At 41.0% G+C, this 19880-nt stretch overlaps 1 protein-coding gene across 1 annotated transcript in view; it reads right to left on the bottom strand.

The window, feature by feature from the left end:
• The window catches only part of MMP19 (matrix metallopeptidase 19), a 29187-nt gene extending 14425 nt beyond the window's left edge, over positions 1-14762 (bottom strand). The window contains exons 1-5 of the mRNA XM_073613940.1: positions 14578-14762; positions 8736-8824; positions 7453-7583; positions 3326-3538; positions 601-846 (exon numbers count right to left, since the gene is read on the bottom strand). Of these exons, the coding sequence (XP_073470041.1) occupies positions 601-846; positions 3326-3538; positions 7453-7583; positions 8736-8824; positions 14578-14664 (766 nt within the window). The 5' untranslated portion in view covers positions 14665-14762. The remainder of the gene's footprint in view (positions 1-600; positions 847-3325; positions 3539-7452; positions 7584-8735; positions 8825-14577) is intronic.
• Positions 14763-19880: the final 5118 nt, after the last annotated feature.

The following is a 19880-nucleotide window of genomic DNA, read 5'->3' as shown; positions in this document are numbered from 1 at the left end:
CTTGCTTAAAATCTCTGCATGCTCTCGCTGCTTTGTAATATTTAGGGGCGCTGTGGAGTAATGTTTAACATAATTAACCTTCTCTGCACTGTGTTAGCAAGTCTTCATTATCAGCTGTAAACTAGAGTTGAACACTATTTCCTAAAAACGGGGTTAAACATTTAGAAACCACCTTCCTGCACTTAATGTTAATGAGGTCTGTGTGTGGAGAATGGCCCTATGAAAGTCTCCAGAAATTCTTAGAATCAGCCATGGTACCTTCTCCTTAGAAATATCTAAAAGACAAGACATTTAAAAAAAAATGTATTAGGTATGCTGTGTGAATGGGAATGCATAACATATAGTGGGTGTAATCATTCTGCGGGGCATCCCTAACCAATGAACCTGTGTTCCAGTGCACTGACACACAAAGCAATGCAAATCCTATGCAATGATCTGCATTTGTCTGCATAAGAACAATGCAGATCACAACTAGGGCACAGAGAAAACATTTGTCTACTATGTGCTGTCTTTACATTACAACAAAGCACAGAAATGTAGAACATTGAGGTGTGGAAAAATGCAGTATTTCAGAGCTCACCTTAAAAAAACAATTCTTACCATACAAAGCTTGTATCCCCTTCACATCGTCATCATGGAGACGGAACTTGGGTCTATATCCTGCATAAACGGGAGCCATCAGGGCATTGCTATAGTAAGAGTGACCCAGACCCAGTGCATGCCCCAGCTCATGTGCTGCAATGATTTGCAGGTTGACACCAAAAAACGATCCCTCAGTCCACTCTTCATCCTCATCAAAATGCACTGTGCCCAACTCAGGAATATCAGCGTGTGCCAGAACTTTCCCTGCAATTGAAACAGTGAAACCTTGAGAATTTGGTGACATATGATAACCGTTCTTATCAAACACACTGACACAATGCTGAGTTGCATGTTTTGGTTTTTAGTTATGAAAATTTTGTGCAAAAAAAAAATAAATAAAAAAGGCCCAACCATCGGTGTTCAAATACCACATCATTACCACAAACACACACACACTAGGAAATAGTCTTATACTGTACATAGACGTGATCATCTGCACTAAGTATTACAGATGAGTTCTAATGAAACTACCCCCTAGTTTACATACTGATCCACCCATAAGATCTTGACCTACTTTGCCCCGGAAATTCGAAATTCGTTTAGAGTAGTTTACAGTATAATTACCCTGGAAATCTCCTGCAACCAAACAGTAAAGAAGTTAGGGGTGAAAATAATGTTGCCTAAAGCCTAGCACACACAGGCCAGATGTAGGGCGGCATCAGCCGGGTTCAATAGAAACTGGCCGGCATTTGGCCTGTGTACAACAGCAGGTCCGACAGAAGCCTGCCATTTGGCCGGCTTATGTCGATGTGACATGACCGAAAAAGGTCTGCTGATCGGCTTCCGATCAGGGCTCTTAGCCAATAACGCTAACCGTAGTGTTCTAGCAAGGGGCCATCCCCCTGTCAGAACACAATAGCACAGAAGGGGAGATCGCCGTACTAACATTGGATAGTTATTACAGCAGCTCCTCCTGAGCTGTCATTTTTTTTTCATTCAGCCCTGCTGGGTTGATGAAAAAAAGCTACTAATGTGTACTAGGCTTAAAACAGTGAGGCAGTTGGGTCTAGAGAGGGGAAATTGAGTTTCTTTGCATTGGATTATACACCAATCAGACATAACTTTTTTGACTACTGATAGGTTAAGTGAATAACATTCATTATCTTGTTACAATGGCCTCTGAAAGTTGGTGGGATATATTAGGCAGCAAGTAAACATGTTCTCCATGAACTTGTATTAAAGTTCTGCAATTCACAAGAAGCCCAGTGGGAAGACACCTGACCAGGAACACTCACAGGCTGTAACAGCGATGTATAGTAGAGCAGGTCTCGGATGACCTGTCTTGAGGAGCAGAATGTTGCCTGGCTGGTCTGTACCCAAATGGGGAGGTCTCCAGGATTGATGGAGTGTCCCTATCCTTTCCCTATTCATCTGGGAACTCTCCCTACCGCTAATCACTTTTACTGACACACGGATGCCTGTCCCTACACTACCCGCACGTGAAATGCGCGCCAAGCCCGGGAGCCAGGGTCTTTAATAAATTCTGCCTGACCCAAGATGGCTGCAATCAAACAGCTTCACCAGTGACCCAGGAAACCATAGAGGAACCATGTTCCACTTGACTTCCTCTACCTCTGCAATGCTGCTACGGTTGAGCGCCACCTGCAGTGGAGAAAGTAGACTGCACCTGCCAACAAGCAGGTCATTATAAGTCATTATGTTAACCCGTGTCCACAGCCAAAATTTAGCGCTTTACATATACTGTATATTTTCATCAGTCTCTGCCCTCAAGGAGCTTATAATCTAAGGTTCCTAACTCACATATACTAGGGACAGTTTAGACAGGTGCCAATTAACCTACTGGCATGTCTTTGGACTGTGGGAAGAAACTGGAGTACCCAGTGGAAACCCAGGCAAGCACAGGGAGAACACGCAAACTCCAGGCAGGTAGTGTCATAGTTGGGATTCGAACCAACAACCCTAGTGTTGCTAGGTGGAAGTGCTAACCACTTAGCCACTGTACAGCTTGTCTGAACTTCCAGAAAGAGGGGTGGGGGGCTAAATTTACACTCAGTGAGGAGAGCGGAGAGCTGATTGGAGGGAAGTGATACACCCCCCCCCACACACACAGCACACAGGGGCAGAGCTAAGGCTGTCAATCACAGACTGCGTGCTGGAGCTCCCTCTCCTGTCACCTTTTTTCTCTTAGTATCAGGAAAACTTGTCAGAAGTGACTCATGCAGATAGCACAGAAATGGGGCAGCAGAGAGAAATTACACTTTGTGCTCTTTAAATGAGACAAGTATACACTATAGACGGATATGCCTTCTTCATATTTGTGGTCAGAGGTTTACAACCACTTTAAGAGCTAATTCACACCAACTGCTGCGTTACAATGCAGCAGCTGGTATGCAGTGTGGTCTGGCGAGATTGCCACAATGCCGATCTTGGAACGTTACACTGTTCACTTTTTTTTTAATGAACTTTATTGAAATGTCACAGAGACATTTAATTTTGGTTAAATTTCCAGCTGGTGGTGCTGGTGGTGGTGGTGTTGGAACGCCTTGCACAGTGCTGTGGCAGAGAAGGGTACTGCATGCAGTGGTGTGAAACGGGCACACAGGGGACAAGGAATTTTGCCTTGTCATGCGGTGGGACTGTGCTGGAATAGCTGCTCAACACAGTACCACCGTATCTCTTGAGAATAATAAGGTAGAAATTTTTTTAAAAAGGTAATGCCTACCAGGCCCATCAAATGGTCGGGAACAGCCGACACCACGCTGATGGAAAGATATCCGTATGTCTGCTCTTCCATAGTCGATCTCCCTGAATTTCAGTGGGGTAATGTCACTCCAGTATTTAAAAGCTGCTTTAATGGCCTCCCTCACTTTTTCTTTCGTCATGTCTGGTGTGTAATTGTATATACGATAGGTCAGGTTCTTCTTCCTCCATCGACCTGTTCAGCAAGAAGACAAGGAAACATCCTGAAAACCATCATTACACTTTAGCTTACCGAAATACTGTTGGCAGTGTCTATCTATCTATCTATCTATCTATCTATCTATCTATCTATCTATCTATCTATCTATCTATCTATCTATCTATCTGTCATCGCATATTTTATTCTATCATCTATAATCCTATATTCTATTTTTTTCATCTATAATCCTATATTCTATTTTTTCATCTATAATCCTATATTATTACATAATGGTCACTTGAACCCCCCAATCTTGGTTGGCAGTACTGGGTGACAACAAGGATTTAACACTTTTTTTTTTAAATTAGTGTTGATTACTGATATAGAATTATAGATGATATGTTCTGAAAACATAGAATGCAAAGTGTAACACCAGCCAAAAGTAGAACATCTGATGCTTGTAAAGTAAAACTGGGAAGGGGTTAAAACCTCTGTCAGGGTTTTCTTGTCACTGTTTGGGAGATTTCTATTCAATTCCTGTCACAGTGCTAACATTGTCAATGGATGCAATAACTTACCCACTCTACTAATCAATAAAAATATTGGCAACATTTACACTTTAAATGTGAGCATATAAAGAATAATCCATGCTCTTGTGAGCCTAATCATGTTTTAATGGACATTTCTAAGATACAATGAAATATTAATCATCAGTGTTAAGTTGAGTGGGGCCCCAATAAACACAATGGCTGGCTAACTATTCCTTAATTTCCTGGCAGGACAGTTTGAACTTATGGTTTTATTTAATAAAAGTCTGGATTATTTCCAGGTACAGCTTGAAAAGACAGAGAAGCAAAAATCCTGCAGTTGTTATGTGTTTATGTGTGTCTGTATAATACTGGAGAGTTCCAGGGAATTTTTCTTGGAATGTCTGAGTATTCAAGCTTGTTCTACACTCTCTGCCTGCAAAGACCAATAAACATATTTAGGTGTCCGTTTATGAAGCAGTGAAATCTATTCACTGCTTCGTTCTCCGGCATTCACAGTGAAGAATCTTCTCCTCTGTGTGCCAGTTTATGAAGCGGTGTAGATCGCTTCACCTTTGGAGGAGTGAAGTGATCTACAAATGCTTCAAATAGTGGAGAACGGCTCCTGATACTGGAATCTCGTGAGACTTTACGAGATTACAGCACCAGATGTCAGTTTATCAAGCAGTGATAAATTATCACTGCTCAACGGCGTGGATTAATGTTAATAAAATAATGTGTCCCCCTACATTATACACATATGTATACACACACACACACTATATATACATGTATACACACACACATGATATATATATACATATACACATTATATGTATATATGTATAAATATGTATACACATAAATATGACAGGGGGACATGCTTACAGTGTTGGGGGGTCTGAACGAGGCATAAGGAAGTTAAAAATCTTCCTCCTTCCCCCTCAGATCCCCCGGGATTTCCTCTTCACTCCCCGATTCACCACCTCTGAGCTGGTGAACCTGGGAGTGTGAATTCTGACTCAGATCGCCAGTGAAGCGGTGAGATCACCGCTTCATAAACTGGCCGTTACTGTGTCATTCAATGAGGATTCTCCGTGTGTAGAGATAATCGGCGGGAGAACAAGTTCAAACATGTTCTCCCCCAATTATCACTGTTTCATAAACTGTTTATGGACTGTGATCAGCGGTGATCCTCGGGATCACCGCTGATCACTGCTTCATAAACGGACACCTTATCCACTTATGTCCAGACCTGCATTTAGGGGACTGTATTTAGGGGCTGAGGTTCAGAAGAAGGCGCAGGCTGCACTTTAGACCCATTTTACACTGGGGCGGTTTTCAGGCGTTTTAGCGCTGGAAATAGCCTCTGCTAAGCGCCTAAAAACCGCCTCCCATTCATTCAAGTGTGACTTTTCACACTGGGGTGGTGCGCTTGTGGGACATTACGAAAAGTCCTGCAAGTAGCCTCTTTGAGGCGGTTTGGGAGCGCTGTTTTTAGCACTTCCAAAACGCCCTGCCCATTGGAAAGAATGGGCAGCACTTCCAAAGTGCCTTAAAACTGCTGCAAAACAGGAGTTTTTAACCCCTTCCTTGGGGTTAAAAGGACCCCAATAGCAGCCGAAAAGTGCCACTTAAACAGCGCTAAAGCACCGCTAAATCGAGCGGCGCTTTAGCGCTAACACAGACCCAGTGTGAAAGGGTTCTGTCTTAAAGTGAACCTGTCAGCCAGATTAAAGTGACTGTGCCTTGACAGAAGTTTGGGGGTAGATGTCTGGCTATGTATGATATAAATGAGTGCCAGAAAGGTGTCAGAACTGCTTATCTCTATACTTGTTCCGGTCAGTGACTCAGACAACATTGAAGCTAAAGCATCCGAATGACAGTGTTCATTTAAAAACCTTTAAACAATAATGAAAATGAACAAAAACCATTAGATATTCTATTCTGGAGATACAAACAGAAAAAGTAGATCCATCTTCAATCACGCTGCCCGCCGCACCGCCAAACCAAAAAAATAAATTAAAAAAACGTCCGGCCCCGATGAAGACTTCCGCCCACTGCCGGCTCTATGGTGTGACAGCTCTTAAATACCTAAAGGGTGGAGCCACCCGATGGCAATCGCCAGGCGGCAACGCCTCCTTGTGAGATCACCGATATTTTCTTCTAGGGGAAGTATTAATAAATAAGTGGTATGGTAAAACGTCTGTTACCGCAGGGACACATCTGAAACAATTGTTTTCTATGTGTCCCATTCACACTGAAACACATCAGCGTGCTGTGATAAAATGCAGGTATGCTACATTTTATTGCAGTGCACTGTGCTGAATATCATGGCAATGTACAGCAACGCGGCACATTGCGCTGCTGTACAATGCCATGAAAGAAGTGTACGTTTTGTACATGTCAAATAAAGTTCATATGAAACAAAAAATAATGTAAAAAAAAGGGAGCCATGTGATGTGCTGGATCGTGCACCACACTGCCCCCTACTGCAGCCGGCAACAGATACTTGCTGGAGCTGTAAAGCACTGCGGTAGGTCTCCGTTGCTGCCACCTTAATAGGAGGTACCTCTCACCTTTTGTTTCATGTAGGGCTTGTTTACACCTGCATCAGTCTGTCAAAGGGATCCACAGTAGATAACTTTTCACAGATTGGTGCAAAGGCAGCTGTTAGGCATTCAGGAGGCAATACTGTCCATGTTTTTTTTTCTGGCAGCTCAACGCCCTTTTTCAATTTGAGTACTGTGCTGCAACTGTGAGCCTAATGTTTGCTTAACTTGCATTTGGCGGCAATACGTTTTAGGATGGAGGGGGGTGCAAAAACAACCACCTATTTTAACTGCTCACCCAACTGCACGTGTAAACTAATGCCCCGTACACATGAGCGGAATGTCCGACAGAAAAAGTCAGACAGAAGCTTTTCATCGTATATTCCGATCGTGTGTATAGCTCATCGGACTTTTTACGTCAAAATTTCTGACGGTCATAGAAAGAGAACATGTTCTAAATATTTCCGACTGAATCAATCCCTATTGGGAAAACCGCTCGTCTGTATGCTGTTCCGACGTACCAAAAACGACGCATTCTCTGAAGCAAGTGCGAGACGGAAGCTATTGGCTACTGGCTATTGAACTTCCTTTTTCTAGTCCCGTCGTACGTGTTGTACGTCACCGCATTCTTGACGGTCGGACTTTGGTGTGATCGTGTGTACACAAGACAGTTTCAGCAGAATTCTGTCAGAACTCCGGCGAAAAAACCTTCAGAGTTTATTTTGCCCGAAAAGCGGTCGTCTGTATAGGGCATTATCCTTATCCTGTGGTGGTTTGTTTTATAATCCAAAAACTAACAGCGCACATAATGACTTGTATGACTCCAACAAACGAAACAAGCCAACAGTGTGAATCAACAGATGTGTCTTACCTAAGAGGAGATACCGGAGGGTAACTTGATTAAATGGGTCTTCTAACCCACATCGTGGCTGCCTCATCCTCTCCAGAGTGGCATTGTCCAGTAACCCTGTCTCAGGCAGCTGAGAAGCAAGCTGGAAAGCTCTATATGGAATAAAAATAATAAAATATGCAACATGCTTAAAGCCAGGCTCAAGGCATAGCTATTTTTATTTTCTATATATTAATCATTATTTTTCACATTATCACTCTTACTTGGGTACTACTTTTTACATTCTTCTGAAAACTGATTTGTACAGCAAGAGCTGCAATTTCGACTCCCGATGAGTGACATCAATTCTGGAGTTGTGCTACAGCCCACTTACTTTGGTATTACTTCAGTAGCTCTCTAAGCTCCACTGAGAGCTGCTGATACGTACAGCACTTCCGCATTGTATGAGGTCGTGGCACAGCCCCATTTAGTAGCCTGCCAAGCACCACAGTGGGGATAAATTTTGTCACACCACAATGCATAGCATCCTTAGCTGTGACATAGCATATGTACACCACTATCTATTGCCTGTTTCAACTTAAGGGAGTGTAGATGGTGGGTAATAAAAACGCTGCCTAGCCTTGTGTTTTTCATAATGGCTAGTGAAAGGCCTGTTTCACATGGGCTTCAGCTAGCTTTTATGAAACTTTCAGCAAGCATTTGCAAAGTTTTTGCGCCCTTCAGCTTCTGTTTGGAAATGTTGATCACAGATCCTAATGGGTGATTGTCACTTTAAACAAGCTGCTAGCAGGCTGCAACAGGCTTTCAACAAGCTTCTAGTGCTGAAATCTGCTAGCAGCTTGTTTAAAGTGACAATCAGCACCCCATTAGGGTCTGTTTTCAACATTTACAAACTGGAGATGAATGGTACTTTAAAAAGCTTCAACAAAGCTTGCAAATGCTTTGTAAAAGCTTGCTGTTTACACTAATCTTATACAAGCTGAAGCCTGGGTGAAATGGGCCTTAATGAGGCCTTAGTGCTCAAGCTTACTGAAGCCTGCTAACAGCTTGTTTAAAGTGGCTGTCAACACCACCAATAGGATCTGTAGTTAACATTCCCAATGGAGCTGCATGGCACTTTGAAGGCTTCAACGAAGCTTGCCAAAAGCTCTGCAAGTTCTTTGTAAAAGTTTGCTGTACTCACTGCATTTATATGGGTTGAAGTCAGTGTGATTAAGAGCAGGAAAGTGCCATAGACCCTTCACACCACACCGGATCATCACTCTGGAGCGTCAACACTACATGTCTTCTAAACGACAACTTACTGTATAGCTTTTTGCACCTCTTCTGAACTGAAGTCTTCACTGTCACTTTCAAGTGGTTTTTGTAAATATCCAAACTGCTTGAGATATGCCTATTAATAAAAAAATCACACTGAAATTAGAGGTAGACAATTTTAAGTTGAATAAAAATACCTGAAAGGTCAATTAGATGTGATATGATCATAGCTGCCTCTGATTATACACAGATTTTAAAGGTTTAGTTTACTCTTACCAAAAAACTGCCCATGCAGGTAAGGGGTGCCTGTACATAAAAGCAAACTGTGCAGCTTTGACCAAAGTTAAATAACACCCCTGCCTAAAGGTGTAGGCCATTTATATACCTCCCAATGCCTGGCTGAAAAATGAGATGGAATCATCCCATTCTGTCTTGTTGCTAGGATGTTGCTGGGATTTACCCAGTAACAGTAGATTCAGGAGATGGTGGACCAAAATGTATGGGGGTGTATGGGGGTGTTCCTGTGATGGTGGAGCTGAACAGTAATGGCTGGGAGTGTCTTAGCAACGTCCTAGCAACAAGGCAGGACAGAATGATGCCGTCTCAAGGAGATTTTCAGCCAGGCCCCAGGAGGTTTGTAAATGGCCTACATCTATTGTAAGAGCATTATACAACCTTGTTGAAAGCTGGACATTTTGTTTTTTATATACACATTTACCTGCATAGGCAGTTTTTTGGTAAATGTTAATTAACCCTTTAAAAATAATACTTTTTTTTAACTTTTCTGTTTTCAAAGGAATCACAAAAACTTGTGATTAACAAGGAAAATTCCTAGGCAATTTTAATTACTGGTTCATAAGAGGAAATTATCAGTAATGGCAGACTTATTTTATTACACCCTGAGGCACAACATTTCTTCCACAGATTAGGCAGTGAGACATTTATTGCTTCTTTACCAGCAACCATGGGAAGTTTGTTGGTTTGCACTGGGACTGTCTGTAATGGTGTTCTACAAAGGTCATATTCCTACAAACATTCCAAAATATGTCATCGTTAATAGTAACCACAAATGGTAGCTAGTGGGGATGAGATAATCTAATGGCCATCAATTATCAGTCACATGACTCAATGCAGTAATGGCTGCCATCAATTATCGGTAACATATGCTGTTCTATAAATAAAATGTAGTGGTAAATAGCTTTTGCAATGGAAAAAGTGAATATATACATACATCAGATCATGTGCATTTTCTGGAAAGAAAAAAAATCAAGGAAATTCCTAAGGCTCGGTTCACACTGCCTCCACTTGGAATCCAACTTGTGAGACCCCAAGTCACGTGACATGTGAAATCCCATTTTAGTCAGTCAATGAGAGCTGTCTTACTTAGCACTACTGTAAGTTGCTCCAACCTTAGAAAAGGTTCCTGTACTATTTCAAGGCGACTTCTCCCGACTTGTGCCCATAAACTTTAATGGAAGTTGCCTCCAAGTTGGATCCTTATCTTAATTAATGTGATTAATACAGGAAGATTACACAGGCATTCCCTGAAGTTGCTTGAAAGCCATGCCGAAGTCTCGCCAAGTCACCTGGCAAAGTCGCACGACTTTCAGGTCACGGCAGTGTGAAATGAGCCTAACTGACTGTATTTTACAGCAAAGCTTTCATCTTAAGAATAGTGCAAACTACAGCAACTATAAAAGTCCAGAGTAGAAACCCAACATATTCTTTTATGCAAGTGCCAACTTTAATCTTGAGTATCAATCAGAATGTTTAATTCTTCTATAACCCCAATTGATGTCATTTGTAAGAAAAAAGAAGAGGAATCTAGCAAAACTAAGAAGCTGCTTATGGATATAGAAAAATTTGATACATATTTGCATTATGGACTCTTGGTGCTGAAGGCCAGTTTTATGGTTAGTATGGGCAGGCTTTTGTTTGTCAGAACTGCTTTTCGCCCCATGTAAATCAATTGGATTGTAAAAGCAGTTTGAAGCAGGTTGATGCACGTTAGTAGAAAAGTCAGCTGCAGGTCACCTGTCAGTGAAGTCTGCATGATCTCAGAAGTATCTTAAACTGATCTCATATGAAAGCAGAATACATTGAAACCCTAAATCCCAGCACAGGTCCTTATTGTGTCCAGTATATACCCTGTCCATTGATGAAAGATGGCGGCAAGAAAGGGAAATGTCATTATAATGGAGGAAAATGTAAGGTAATGCATTTTGTTGCCAAAAATATAAACACAAGTTACTGGCTAGGGGCAGAACCCCTGGGGGAATCTAGGATGGAAAAGGACCTGGGGGTCCTAGTAGATGACAAGCTCAGCAATGGCATGCAATGCCAGGCTGCTACAAGCAAAGCCAACAGAATATTGGCATGCATTAAAAATGGGATTCACTCCAGAGATAAAACGATAATTCTCCCACTCTACAAAACTCTGGTATGACCGCATCTTGAATATGCTGTCCAGTTCTGTGCACCAGTCCTCAGGAGGGATGTGCTGGAACTGGAGACAGTCCAGGGAAGGGCAACAAAGCTAATTAAGAGAATAGAGGACCTCCGCTATGGGGAAACATTGAACTTATTCTCTTTGGGGAGGAGACGCTTGAGAGGGTATATGATATCAATGTACAAATACCGTACTGGCGACCCTACCATAGGGAAAAAACTATTTAGTGAAATAGACTGATGTCTTTTTTCAACCTCAACAACTATGTAAGTATGTAAAGATCTGCTTTCTTCTCTTTCATTGAATACTGGATGTACTGTATCAGTCTGTTGTGTTCATCTATATTAGTGTTCCCCAAAATGGTCAATACTGACTCCTAGAGGTGGATGGAACTATACAAGGTGTCAATAAAACCATCAAAAGAGGGTCAGTAAGTGTTGGGGAGTCAATACGTGGTTGAGGTTTTTGTAGCGTTCCATGAGTGTTAGAGCATGATAAATACACTTGGCAAATCCCCCTGACTTAATGTAATGGTAGAGCCAATTTTACTTGCTTTCTTAATGTCTAATTAGCCAGAGGAACAGACTATGCCTTAAAGAGTGTGGTGACTTATGAATAAAACACACCAATCTTCAACCAAATATCAGCGCCTTTGTTGACACTCTTTAGTTATACCTGCCCCATTAATGGTAGCAACAGTTTCAGTAAAAAAAAAAAATAGGTATGTTAAATCTTATATGTTTATGTTTGAAATATTACCTATTTTTATGAAGTCATTGTTATCAATTATTAGTGTTATTATTTGTTGTATTAACATTTAAAAGAGTATTTACTAATTTTTTTCATATAACAGATGTTTTGGAGTTTATGAACAATCTAAAAATTCACAAAGGAATTAATGAGCTGAAGAGTTTGGGAACCCTTGGTCTATATGGTAATATTTCAACATGTTATTTGTCTTATTCATTGAAAAATTGTTTAAAAAATTAGAAAAAAAGTTAAATGGGATGAAGAAAAGTTGTGTTTTGTTTTTCAATGGAGTATTATTTTCCTTTTGGCTTATATTAACTGAATTATTTATTTACTGCTTCAGCTTACAAACACCTTCACAATACAGTGGAGAACAATGAAATATACCCTCACAGGTAGCAAGCCATGTAAGTACAGCAATTTTTGATTTACTGGATAGATTAGGTTTAGAATGTGGTAGAGAGCAAGTTTAGGGTTAGTTAGTTCTTGCCTGGATTTACACTTTAAGCAAGCACTTTACATAAGTTTACCAGGCTAATCTTATTTAACCCCCCCCCCAAAAAAAAATAAATAAATACAAAATAAATTATAGATATTGGTGTCACTTACAAGGCTGTGTGGCTGTGTGGTGTGGCAGGACTGTGTAATTCACTTACCTGGTTGATTTACAAGTATTGCAGAATTGTAAAGAATGCTGTATTCGTATTTGGCTAGAATTCTGCTTTACATAGTCCTTTGCAAATGACTTGTGTCACTGTGGTAGGTATTTAGACTGCAGACCCCACAAAACTAGGGATTGATTTAAATAGTTGCATGCCTAAGTGCTTATAAGAATGCCTTCAAAAATAAACATTCCCAGGAACGAATCTTCAAAAAGATGTCCTTAGGAAGATGAGACACAAATACGGGTCAGCTTACGCTGAACATAGAGTATCTGCTCTTGCTATTTTTCCATCTGCAATGCCATTAAAATCAAGGAAAACACTTCTAATTGCACAGAAGGGTTAAAAAATTACTCACTTGGTGGTACAAAACAGCAACAGTGTTTAGGATTCACCCACTTCTGATTGACTACTTTACCCTACTAAACACTGAGAGTGACTGACTGCCTAAAGTGGGCCATACTTTTTTTTTCAGCCTACAAGCTGAATCTAGCTAAACAGCGCTAATGGAGGAATCTCTTCTGCCGGCTTATGTATTCTAATAGTCAGCTCCAGCGGTGCCAGAATACCTGAACAGTGCCTGCAACTGATTTGATGCAGGCACTATTCAGTTGACAATTTTCCACCTGACTTATTCAACAAAAGTCAATTGTTCAATTGACTTTTGCTGAGCTGTGTGGTGTCGACAGGGGCGCCGCCCATGGCTTGAATTTCAGCATGAATTGGCAAAAATTTGAGTCATGTAGTGCAGCCTTAAAGCACTGAAGTGTATGAAAAACACTAAATCAGTTTTCAGTATGTTTGGCATCATGTCCTACCAGTGTTAATTTAGTCGACTAAAATGACTAAAACCTTTTTAGTCAACTAAATGAAAACTATTTAAGTCGACTAAAATACGACTAAAACTAAAACAATTGCAGAAGACTAAAATGGGACTAAAATGCCATTTTAGTCCTAAGACTAAGACTAAAACTAGATCGAAATTTGCTGCCAAAATTAACACTGTGTCCCACCATATAGAGTTTTCATAAGCAAATGTTTTTTTTCTGGATCTGTTGCTCAGTGTCTTACCTGAAGATCCTACCAGTAAATGCACTTCCCACTTCAGGCTGACAACACTAAGCAATTGCCTTGTAATTACCAGTAGCTCCCTAAGTTGGCCATTGGGCTACCTGCATACACATCAGGTTGACATCGATGCTCGCCTCCAGGACTTTTCCAGAGCCTCTCCAATCCTATGGAACTCCTTATCCTAATCTGTTCAATTATCTACTAATCTATTAGCTTTTAGACGATCCCTGAAAACCCTTCTCTTAAGAGAAGTCTATCCTTCCACACACCTAACAACTGTATTTTTATTTTCTCCATCTGATCATCCCCACAGTTATTACTTTTTGTTCCACTTGACCCTCCCTTCTAGATTGTAAGCTCTAACAAGCAGGGCCCTCCAATCCTTCTTGTATTGATTTGTATTGTAACTGTACTGTCTGCCCCCATGTTTGAAAGCACCGCGCAAACAGCTGGCACAATATAAATCCTGTGTAATATTAATAATTGCAAGGCAGTAGCTTAGCGCTGTCAGCCTGCAACAGGACCTGCATCTACTAGCAGGGTCTTCAGGTTAGAAATTTTGCAACACATAAAAGTGTTTAAAAAACTGTATACAGTGTGCAAATATGAGAATTAGATTTTGAGTTGACATACACTTTAGTCTTCTCAATATTATTCAATAGAATTTGTTGGTCTAAAGGTTGCGTTATAAATATTTTGTCCATTACATCACAGCAAACGAGATGCAGAAGATAGTTTTGCAGAAATAAAATATATGAACAGGAAATTTGCTAAAAGAAGAGCAAATCTACCAGCATTTTATGAGTGATGTTCATCAATCTGGGCTACCTTTTAATGAGACTGTTCACTATTAAATATGTATCGTATATACAGATGTTCTGCTCACATTCCTGCCATTTTCTACAGTTTCTGCTGTCCATCATATGAGATTATTTGGTAAGAAGCAGCGAGACTCACCATGGCCTCCTCTTCAGTGCTGGGGTCCATTAAGGTTTTTGCATAAACAGAAAGGGCAAGAGCCCCCAGGAGAGGAAAAAGCAGCATCCTAAAGTTCAGCTCTTGTCAGATGTGTCACTGGCGTTGTTTCTTGGCTCTGTGTTGTGGGTTCCCCTTGTAAGACTTTAAGAAGACTGCCAGTATGACTCAAACTCTCCCCTCTCCCTCCTCCTCCCACTTGAGAAATCACCATGGAATGCTGTTAACCCATGCCTGCAGACTCAGCAGGGTTTTTTGGTTTTTAATAAAAATTTCAGCTTGTATTCATTGAAGATGTTCATCTATTCTCTAGTTACTAATTGTTGACAGCTTGCATACGAGTATGAGAGAACACTAAGCTGGAATGAGTCACTGTACAAGACACGCATCCGGAGGGCATCTCATAAACTGACATCTCTACAGTCATAGCATTGAAATATCAAGTGACTTTAGGATTTGAGTTTCTCCATAAAATGTCAAATTTCAATATATTTTATTTAAAAGTAGGTGAGTATTACATATCAAGGTAGGTCGGGGAGAGACGTGTGTGATTAAGGCACAAAATACACGGTGCCCTGCAAAAGTATTCACCCCCCCTTGGCTTTTTTCCTATTTTGTTACATTACAGCCTTTAGTTAAATGTTTTTTTTAAAATCTGTATTATATGTAATGGATCAGAACGCAATAGTCTAAGACGTAAAATTAGAAAAATATATACATAAAACTATTTTTCAGAAATAAAAAAACCTGATAATTGGCATGTGCGTATGTATTCACCCCCTTTGTTATGAAGCCCATAAAAAGCTCTGGTGCAACCAATTACCTTCAGAAGTCACATAATTAGTGAAATGATGTCCACCTGTGTGCAATCTAAATGTCACATGATCTGTCATTACATAAACACACCTTTTTGAAAGACCCCAGAGGCTGCAACACCTAAGCAAGAGGCACCACTAACCAAACACTGCCATGAAGACCAAGGAACTCTCCAAACAAGTAAGGGACAATGTTGTTTAGAAGTACAAGTCAAGATTAGGTTATAAAAAAATCCAAATCTTTGATGATCCGTAGGAGCACCATCAAATCTGTCATAACCAAATGGAAAAAACATGGCACAACAGCAAACCTGCCAAGAGACAGCGGCACACCAAAACTCATGAAGCGGGCAAGGAGGGCATTAATCAGAGAGGAAGCACAGAGACCTAAGGTAACCCTGAAGGAGCTGCAGAGTTCCACAGCAGAGACTGGAGTATCTGTACATAGGACGACAATAAGCCGTACGCTCCATAGAGTTGGGCTTTATGACAGAGTGGCCAGAAGAAAGCCATTACTTTCAGCAAAAAAACAAAATGGCACCTTTTGAGTTTGCGAAAAGGCATGTGGGAGACTCCAAAAATGTACAGAGGAAGGTGCTCTGGTCTGACAAGACTAAAATTTAACTTTTTGGCCATCAAAGAAAACACTATGTCTGGCGCAAACCCAACACATCACATCACCCGAAAAAAAACAGTGCCCACAGTGAAACATGGTGGTGGCAGCATCATGCTGTGGGGATGTTTTTCAGCAGTCGGGACTGGGAAACTGGTCAGAGTTGTACCACTCTGTGTGTGATTTGAGGCTAGGACGGAGGTTCACCTTCCAGCAGGACAATGACCCCAAACACACTGCTAAAGCAACACTTGAGTGGTTTAAGGGGAAACATTTAAATGTGTTGGAATGGCTTAGTCAAAGCCCAGATCTCTATCCAATAGAAAATCTGTGGTCAGACTTAAAGATTGTTGTTCACAAGCGCAAACCATCCAACTTGAAGGAGCTGGAGCAGTTTTGCAAGGAGGAATGGACAAAAATGAATAGTTATGCACACTGACTTTTTCTGTTATTTTGTCCTATTTGTTGTTTGCTTCACAATAAAAAAAAAAAAAAAAACATCTTCAAAGTTGTGGGCATGTTCTGTAAATTAAATGATGCAAATCCTCAAACAATCCATCTTAATTCCAGGTTGTGAGGCAACAAAACACGAAAAATGACAAGGGGGTGAATACTTTTGCAAGACACTGTACAATAGAAAAAAAAAAGAAAGAAAAAAACTTTTAAAGTCCAGATTAAATATTTTAGACTTTATTCACACCGCTGTAAAAAATGTACTGAAGTTATTACATGTGTTTTCTAGGAGATAAGTTCCAAATTAGTAATCAGTAAAATAGTTGCCTATAGATACGTTTAAACGCGTAATGACGCCTATGTGTACATAATGATAATTTATTTCCTCCTTCATTTAGACTTAAAGGGGTTGTAAACCCACAAGGTTTTTCACCTTAATGCATTCTATGCATTAAGACGAAAAATCTCCTGTGATGCTGGCGTTGAGAATGAGCACACCAGCTCCAGCCTGTGTCTCGGGTCCTGATTGGATTGTTTGATAGCAGCCATTGGCTCTCGCTGCTGTCAATCAAATCCAATGACGTTGGAGCCAGGGGGCAGGGCCGAGTCCTGCTGTCTGTATCTGTGTAAGGTTTAACCTTAAACTACTTAGAGGGTTCTTTACTGTAATGCCCTGTACACACGGTCGGATTTTTCGACGGAAAATGTGTGATAGGACCTTGTTGTCGGAAATTCCGACCATGTGTGGGCTCCATCACACATTTTCCATTGGATTTTCCAACACACAAAGTTTGAGAGCAGGCTATAAAATTTTCCGACAACAAAATCCGTTGTCGGAATTTCCGATCGTGTGTACATAAATCCAATGCACAAAGTGCCACGCATGCTCAGAATAAATAAAGAGATGAAAGCTATTGGCTACTGCCCTGTTTATAGTCCCGACGTACGTGTTTTACGTCACCACGTTCAGAATGATCGGATTTTCCGACAACTTTGTGTGACCGTGTGTATGCAAGATAAGTTTGAGCCAACATCCGTTGGAAAAAATCCTAGGATTTTGTTGTCGGAATGTCCGATCAACGTCCGACCGTGTGTACGGGGCATTAGAGCGGCAAGGATGTGGAATTCCCTTCCACAGGCAGTGGTCTCAGCGGGGAGCATCGGTAGCTTCAAGAAACAATTAGACAAGCACCTGAATGACCGCAACATTCAGGGATACACAATGTAATACTGACATATAATCACACACATTGGTTGGACTTGATGGACTTGTGTCTTTTTTCAACCTCACCTACTATGTAACTATGTAAGTATGTAACTATGTGTCAATAGGCGCAGCAGTAGGACACGGGAGCGTGCCCGCAGTATGCTTTGAGGGTTCCACAGGGTCTGTTGTCTGAATTGAATCTCACTATGTTCAGGTTAAAGCTTAAGTTTAGTCATTTTGTTCTAAAATCAGCACAAGGGACAGTACTTACATTGAATCAGAAGTGTCCCTTGTGCTCTGTTTCAGTGAAATATTCATTCCTCTGCTCCCCAATTTCCCTACAGCTGTGATCTTCCAGTGCGAGCAACTAGATCTGTCATTGACACTCATTTATAGTGCCGACCATGCCTGCCGTTTCCGCCCCCCGCCCCTCCCCTCCCCCTCCATTCATAGAAGCTGTACTATCCTACAATAAATAGCACTCTGTGAATGGAGGACAGGCAGGTGAATGCAATGTCCATCTCCTCCATTCCTAGAGCGCTTTTCATTGTGAAAATACATGGTATCAAGCAGGATTCTCAAAGAAGAGTCATACATTTATCTCATAAGGATCGGGGAGGTGCAAACATCTGACATTCTTTAATAACTTACTCATATGGAGATTGGGCCTCAATGTACAGTGCTGTGCAAAATTGTTAAGCAGGTGTAAAGAAATGCTGTAAATTAAGAATGCTTTCAGAAAATATATATTTTTATTAATTATTTTTATCAATTTACAAGATGAAAAGTGAGTGAACAGGAAAATTAATCAGAATCAGATCAAAATTTGGTGCGATTACCCATTGGCTTCAAACCAGCATCAATTCTTCTAGGTACACACAATGCTTGTGCACACAGTTTTTGAAGAAATTCGGCAGGTAGGTTGTTCCAAACATCTTGGGGAACCAACCACAGATCTTCTGTGGATACAGGCTGCCTTAAATCCTTTTGTCTCTTCATGTAATCCCAGACAAACTCGATGATGTTGAGATCAGGGCTCTGTGGGGGCCAAGCCATCACTTCGAGGACTCCCTGTTCTTCTTTACACTTCAGATAGTTCTTAATGACATTAGCTGTATGTTTGGAATCATTGTCCTGCTGCAGAATAAATTCGGGCCCAGTCACATGCCTCCCTAATGGTATTGCATGATGGATAAGTATCTGCCTGTATTTTTCAGCATTGAGGACACCACTGATCGGGCAACGTTGAGGACAGTAGACGAACTGGTCGGCCAAGGAAACTTAATGCAGCAGATGAAAGACACATCATGCTTACCTCCCTGCAACATCGGAAGATGTCCAGCAGTGCCATCAGCACATAACTGGGGGAAACCAGTAGGAACCTGGTACACCTATCTAGTGTCTGAAAGATTAGCGGCCAAAAAGCCATACCTCTGACACAGGAACATAGAAACTGGGGTGCAAAAAAAATGATAGCAGGTGCTCTGGACTGATTAGTCAACATTTGAAATATTTGGCTGTAGCAGGAGGCAGTTTGTTCACCAAAGGTCTGGAGAGCTCTACAATAATGAGTGTCTGCAGGCAACAGTGAAGCATGGTGGAGGTTCCTTAAAAGTTTGGGGCTGCATTTCTGCAAATGGAGTTAAGATTTGGTCAGAATCAGTAGTGTCCTCAATGCCATCTGCGAGGTTTATGTTTGGCCCCAAATGTTTTCTTCAGCAGGACAATGACATTAAACATACAGCCATTGTCATTAAGAACTATCTTCAGTGTAGAGAAGAACAAGGAGTCTTGGAAATTATGGTTTGACCCCCTACAGAACCCTGATCTCAACTTAATTGTGTCTGTCTGGGATTACAAAAAGAGACAGAAGGATATGAGGCAGCCTACATCCACAACTGATCTGTAGATAGTTCTCCAAGGTATTTGGAACAACCTACCTGCTGAGTTCCTTCAAAAACGGTGTACACAAGCACTGTGTGTTCCTAGAAGAATTGATGCTGTTTTGAAGGCAAAGGGTGGTCACACCAATTATTGATTTGATTTGGATTTCGCTTCTGTTCATTTACTTTCCATTTTTACACTTCTATTTCTGAATTATTCTTAGTTTACTGGATTTTTTCACACTTGACTAAAACTTCTATACTGTATATTATAATGTACTTGTTGTTATTTTTGTAGCTACTTACTCTCATTC

This window comes from Aquarana catesbeiana, linkage group LG02 (genome assembly GCF_042186555.1).
Source record: "Aquarana catesbeiana isolate 2022-GZ linkage group LG02, ASM4218655v1, whole genome shotgun sequence".
In the NCBI taxonomy this organism is placed as follows: domain Eukaryota; kingdom Metazoa; phylum Chordata; class Amphibia; order Anura; family Ranidae; genus Aquarana; species Aquarana catesbeiana.
Note: the sequence above shows the minus strand (reverse complement) of the source record. Positions and strands in the feature narration are given on the sequence as shown.